Source organism: Monodelphis domestica, chromosome 3, assembly GCF_027887165.1.
Source record: "Monodelphis domestica isolate mMonDom1 chromosome 3, mMonDom1.pri, whole genome shotgun sequence".
In the NCBI taxonomy this organism is placed as follows: domain Eukaryota; kingdom Metazoa; phylum Chordata; class Mammalia; order Didelphimorphia; family Didelphidae; genus Monodelphis; species Monodelphis domestica.
Window position 1 is genome coordinate 95,039,459 of NC_077229.1, and position 6,193 is coordinate 95,045,651.

The window sequence follows — 6,193 nt, forward strand, 5'->3', positions numbered from 1 at the left end:
AGGACCGCCCTGCTGCAGCTCGCTTCCAGGAGAGATTATATGACGAACTGGCAGTGGGCAGTCAGGGTGTTCCTGGGATTTTCTCGGTTCAGAAGTGCATGCACAGAAGGGAGAGCAGTGGATGGCTGGAGTTATCCATGCTTAGAGCCTGGTGGCTGCCCATTGGGGCCAGGGACTCGAGTGTAGAGAACAGTAGAATGGGACCAGTTCACTGAGGGGCCAAGATAGGGAAGGGAGGCGAGTGTAGCCAATGCAGGGGTGACGGCCCAGGGAAAACCCAGAGTGGAGGGATGGCAGGTCATGGCGAGGACAAAGACCAAGGCAAACCCTTCTGAGGGTCCCACAGACAGCAGGAAAGATATCTTCCTGAGAAACGATGAATGATCAACAAAGAAAACTGGTGGAAGATGGCTTTATCTTTATTTAGAAAGCAATTCAGTAATAATAGTGTGGGAGACTTGAACCCCTAACCTAGGTGTGAAAAGGAAAGCCAAGACAGGAAGAGCCACTACCTCCAGGATCCCCCAGGGAGGTCCTTCTAGCAAGACAACCTTTCCCTGGTCCTGGCCAAGTTTTATCATCGGGGTCAGGAGGAAGCCCAAACTACATACAAATCATCAGGTACTTGAAAGGAGGGGGATGTGGTCACTTCCCGGGTGTCCTTCCAGAGGCTTAGCTCTCGCCCAGTACCACCTAGACTCCAGAGAGGCTCCCTGCCATGGGGATGAGGACCAGGAGAGTCAGGAGGGCCCAAGGCAGGCCACCGGAGCTGAGGCACTGTCCAAAGCTGCTGGGAGTCCAAGGAGATGAAGCTGAGCTGGACTAGGCAGAGCACCCTGCCCTCCTGCAGTGAGCGCCCTTCTTCCCTTGGTCCCCCTCGAATCCCTTCTGGCTCTGGCAAAGCAAGCTTCTGGGTCCCCGCAATCCTCAGAGGCAGAAGATGAAATTCATGGGTGCAGAGTGAGAAAAGCAGTCCTGGAGGCTTTGGAACCTGGATTCAAAAGGGGGGGTGGGAGAAGCAGACACAGAAACACATTTGAGAGCAGCCACAACATTGGGTCTGGAAGAGGGCTGTGGGTTCCAATTCCCAGCTTCTTTTTCCATGCCATCCCCACCCTAGCAAGGTCTTCTAGGCCAGCGGGGCCCTCTCGGACTCCCAAGAAAGCAAACTTCTCCCTGGATCACTTCCCAGGCCAGGGCAGATCGCGCTCCTGGGCCGCTCCTAGGCTGCCCCCTTCTGTCGGGCCAAATCTGTGGCACCCAGCAAAAGCAGGGTGCCCACCTGGACTTGTCCGTCCCGCTTCCTGGGCCAGTTTGGGCTAGAGCAGAATCTGGGAGGAAAGCCTCAAGGTTTCTCCCGTCCATCCTCTATTATCCTTGATTTAAAGACAAAGAGGCCTCCCTGCCTCCCAGGCTGGAAAGGGGGCGAGCCTGGGCAGGAACGCCCATATTCTCCCTGTACCCATGTCCACACGCGGGACTCCAGACGCCCACATGAAATCGAGGCCAAATGCATTTCCACTAGGTGACGGGACTGTGGGGAGCCTCCTCAGCCACAGACCAGGCTGGACAAACTTGCTCACGGAATGAATGCATACAAAGGACTGGGATTTTTGCTTCCGGAAGTGGGTTATTGGTATGGAAATCCTGGTTTACAAGGAGTGGCTAAACGAAGGCTAAAACAACACTGCTTTTCCCCAAACCCCAAGTCATCTTTTCAACTTCTCTGGCCCAAGAGGGGACTCCTAGTAAAAGAAGGCGAACGATGGGGTCAAGGTCTTCTAACCCCTTCATTTTACACCCAAGAAAACCAGAGGCCCAGAGGCGGACTTGCCCAAGGCCACACAACAAGGAAGTGGCAGGAATAGGGGGAGAAGCTCCCGGGCGTCAAAACTTGGGGGCCAACCCCGAAAGTCTTCTAGAGAATGACCGGCGGGAGCCGCCTTGGACCTCGGTGTATCTGGGGTTTTCTGGGGGGCCCTAACAAGTATATTTTGCATGATAATTACAAATTTTAAAACCTAAGGCTTGGGCGGTTGCCCTGATTTCAGGCATTCCGCCTTTAACCACCCATTCACACATTCCCAGGTCCTTCCCCTCCCCAGCACCGGCCTGTGCTCCACAGGACAAGGGGAGGTCCATCTGGGCCGGCCCTGGCATCTAGGAATGTTTGGGAGTCCATCCCAGTGACCTGGTTCTGTCACCCCAGGCCAATCAGCTGACTTCTGAAGTTCACCTGACTCAGTCTGCCCACCAGTAAAATGGGGCTAACACCCCCTGGTACCTCCCAGGGTTTGCGGGAGAAAAATCCTTTGTCCAGCTGACATTCCTTTAGCGATAGGAGCCATGCTTAAAGCAGGAATTCCACCCACAACCACCAACAGCAAGCGATAAGCTTCTAGGAATGAATGAGTGCCTACAGGGACCCCATCCCAGCCCAGCCCCAAAGGGCCCAAGGCTAGGAAATGCTGGCTTCCTGGGCTCCCTTCCCATCCCTCCAGAGCTCCCAGGGTCAGCCTCTTGACAGCTGCCCAGTGTGCTCCCCGAGAACCCCAGAGTCCTGGCTGCCTCTCCCTCCCAGCTCTCACCTGAGCCGCTGCTGCCTGCGCGGGCATGGCTTTCGTCCTGGGGCCTGCTGGGAGTTTTCCCATCGGGCAGGGCCGCAGCCGTCGCTGGCATCTTCTTGGGCCGGCCCTTGGCCGGGCCCAGCTCCTCTGGCGGCCACTGCAGCGTGGTCCGTTTGCCGGCCGAGTTGCGGGCCGTGTAGCTGTACACGGACATGTAGCCCTTGCTGGTGAGCGGGCAGAAGCGCTTGGTGTGGGCATTGTCCTGGGTGGCTCTGCACTGCGGGCACACGTACTTCCTCAGGATGGGGCACACCACCCGGCCTTCGTCGTCCTTCAGCGAGTGGGACAGGTAGATGTTTCGGGACTCCCCGTTGTGCTTGCAGAAGGTGCAGAGGGGCTCCCTGGGGGGCAGGCTGGGGCCGGTGCCCGAGCCGGGGCTGGCCTCGGTCCGTGCCCCCTGGGCCTCGGGCTCCAGCTTCTCCTCGCGCAGGGCCCCCACCACGTTGGCTAGGCCCAGGTAATCCCTCCACAGATTGAAGACCTCCATGGAGAGGCAGGCCTTGCTGCTAACCTTTATAGCACAGGGGAAGATGCTGCTGAGGCTGCTGAGGCTGCTGAGGCTGCTGCTGGGGTCAGGCCCAGGTGGGGAAGCCTCAGCCTTCTTTATGTATCCTCACATTTCCCAAGCCCACCAGGCAGCCAATTAGAAGTGGAGGGGGCCACAGAAGCCCCTCCAGCCCCAGAGCCCCTGCCCCCGCCTCCTCAGGAGCCTTCTAGTCTACAGGTTTCCCCCGGCTCTCCCCTCCCTCTCCACAGCAAAGTAGCCTCTGGCAGAGCTCGGGGCCAGAGAACTCCTCAGCTCCGCATTTCAGTGGGGGGAAATGGGGGAGGGAATCCCCCTCCCGGCCCCACCCCCACCCCCACACTCTGCAACTGTGTTGTTCTCCCCAGCCCTGAAGGAACAGTGTGTGCCTCAGTGCCTCCCGGGCTGGGGGAAGCTCTTCTAGCCAGACTTGCAAAGCTCGGGTGGGTCAGCTCCCCCCTCCAGGCTCTGAAAACCTTTGGGGGAAAGTGGAAGAGCAGGGCGGCTGGAGAGCCTGGGTGTGAAATCTCCTCAGTTACTCATGAATGAGGGGGCGCCTAGGAGGGGTCCTGGATAGAGCACCCCCTCTGCTTATCCATAATAAAAATCCCGGAGTGGCGCTGGCCCAGGCACACACGACCAAGAAATTGCAGGAACCCCACGCTGCTCGGCAAAGTCTGGGTTCAAATGGGGCCTCAGATTGCGTGACCCTGGGCAAGTCCTTTAACCCCTATTTGCCTCTGTTTCTCATCTACAAAATGGGAACACACCGGAGAAGGAAATGGCAAACCTCTCCGAGGCTCTTCAGCAAGAAAACCCCGTGGCCCGCCTGAGGGGGGGCATGAAGAGTTGGAGACCCGAAAGGGCAATAACAAAAACAATAGCCACTGGGGGCGGCTGGGCTTCTTCTTTGGGACTCAGCCCAGTGCGCTGGGCTAGACGAATGCCAACGCTTCTCTTTGGGGCAGAAGACGAAGAGGAAGCGCGAGCCGGCAGGGGTAAGTGGCAGCTCAATCCAAAGTCTTTTACCAGATGGGTTTGGACGCCCCTCTACGGGAGCCCTGAGCTCCGGGGAGCCGCGATCTCCTCCGGCTTCGCCGGTTGCAATAGCTTTTCCACGGGCTTTCCCTGCCTCAACTCTTCCCCCTAACCCCTCCTCCAATAGATCTGTGCCGCAGTCTCCCAAGCGGCTCTCCTCAAACTCCGGGGGGCTCCAGGCTCCAGCAGATGCGTGAGAGCCCTTTGAAGCCCAGCCTTTCCCTCCAAAGACTTCACTTCCCAAACTGCACAGCGGCTCCAAGTGCCTCCGACCGGACCCTCTCGGTCTCCACTTCGGAGGCTCGGAATCTGTCCGTTCCTCCGAGACTCCCGGGCCAGAGGAGGTCTCTGCTGCTCCTTGCCGCTAGTGCCCCGCCCAGAGTCCCCCGAATTATTTTGTATCTAGTCTGTGGATCGCTACATGCGTACAGATTGTCTCGCCTTTGGGGCACAGGTGTCTTTGTATCTAGCCCTGCAGAACGCCCGGTTCCGGCCAGACGCGGCCAAAACAAAAGCTGCTCCACTTATTTGGTCCTCAGTGAGTGCTCCGGGGGCAGTTAGAACTCCAAGGAAGGAGGCGTCCCATCGGCTCCGGGGGTGTCCTCTGAGGCAGGGGGGCCCAACTCCAATAGAAACGGGGCGGGAATTAAGTGGACATAAATTGGCGCGGGCTGCGACAACAGGGACTTGGACTCCATCCCGTCTCTTGTGTTTTTATTTGTCTTGTGTCATTCTTCCCAACTTCATCTGCTTCTGCCTCACTGCCAGTTTGACAGTTTCCCTCTAGAAGTGATTACCTTTTTCTTTAATAGGGAGCCACTCAACTTTATTTGATGAGTTTGAAACCTGTCCGTCTATTATCCAACCTACATCTCTCCATCTTATATACAGAATAACATCAGAGTTTATCAAATACTTTATTAAAATCCAAATGTCTGTGGAATTCTCATCTGCCAGTCTGTTTATCGTCTCAAAAAAGGAAATGACATTTGTCCAACTTGACCTATTCTGATGAAGTCATGTAGATGTTTTTGTTTTTGTTTTGCTTGGAAGCGATTTCCTCTTATAGGTGACATTGGGAACTGAGTCCTGGGTTCTAGTATGGCTCTGTCACTGATTCACTGTGTCACTGGGGATGACTCTTCCCTGTTCACAACCTCAGTTTCCTCATATGTAAAAAAAGGGGGGGGGCAGCCGGGTGGCTCTGTGGATTGAGAGCCAGGCCTAGAGATGGGAGGTCCTGGGTTCAAATTTGACCTCAGACACTTCCCAGCTGTGTGACCCTGGGCAAGTCACTTGACCCCCATTGCCTAGCCCTTACCACTCTTCTGCCTTGGAGCCAAGACGGAAGGTGAGGGTTAAAAAAAATAATAATAAAAAAAGGGGGGGTTGGGGGGCAGCTGGGTGGCTCTGGGGATTGAGAGCCAGGCCTAGAGATGGGAGGTCCTGGGTTCAAATTTGGCTCTGGGCAAGTCATTTAACCTGTCTTACCTAGCTGGAACCACTCTTCTGCCTATTCCAAGACAGAAGGTAAGGGTTTAAAAAAAAAAGGGAGGGGGTTGGAGTCAATCAGTGGCTCTCAAGCTTTCTGGTTTGAGGGCCCCTTTACAATCTTTAAAATACTGTTGAGGACTCCAAAGAACTTGGAGCCATATTTATTCCATTAGAAATGAAAACGGGGTAGCTAGGTGGCACAGCAGATAGAGCACCAGGCCTGAAGTCAGGACCACCTGGCTTCCTAGCTGTGTGACTCAGGCAAGTCACTTAGCCCTTCTTGCCTAGCCCTTGCCTTTCTGCTTTAGAGTTGCTACTAATAAAGTTTGTTTTTTAAATAAAGGCACAGCTAGGTGGCTCAGTAGATTGAGAGTCAGGCCTAGAGATGGGAGGTCCCAGGTTCAAATGTGACCTCAGACACTTCCTAGCTATGTGACCTTGGGCAAGTCACTTAACCTCCATTTCCTATCCTTTACCGGAACTACTTCCTTGGAACCAATCCACACAATTG

The 6,193-nt window shown here is 55.4% G+C and overlaps 1 protein-coding gene across 1 annotated transcript; it reads right to left on the reverse strand.

Moving 5' to 3' along the window:
- Window positions 1-405: 405 nt before the first annotated feature.
- On the reverse strand, window positions 406-5,137 carry NANOS3 (nanos C2HC-type zinc finger 3). Its single transcript, XM_007489086.3, has 2 exons — window positions 2,589-5,137; window positions 406-991 (listed from the first exon to the last, which is right to left on the reverse strand). The coding sequence occupies exons 1-2, from the start codon at window positions 3,112-3,114 to the stop codon at window positions 948-950; spliced, it is 570 nt and encodes a 189-aa protein (XP_007489148.1). The 5' UTR covers window positions 3,115-5,137; the 3' UTR covers window positions 406-947.
- Between the last annotated feature and the right edge of the window lie 1,056 nt (window positions 5,138-6,193).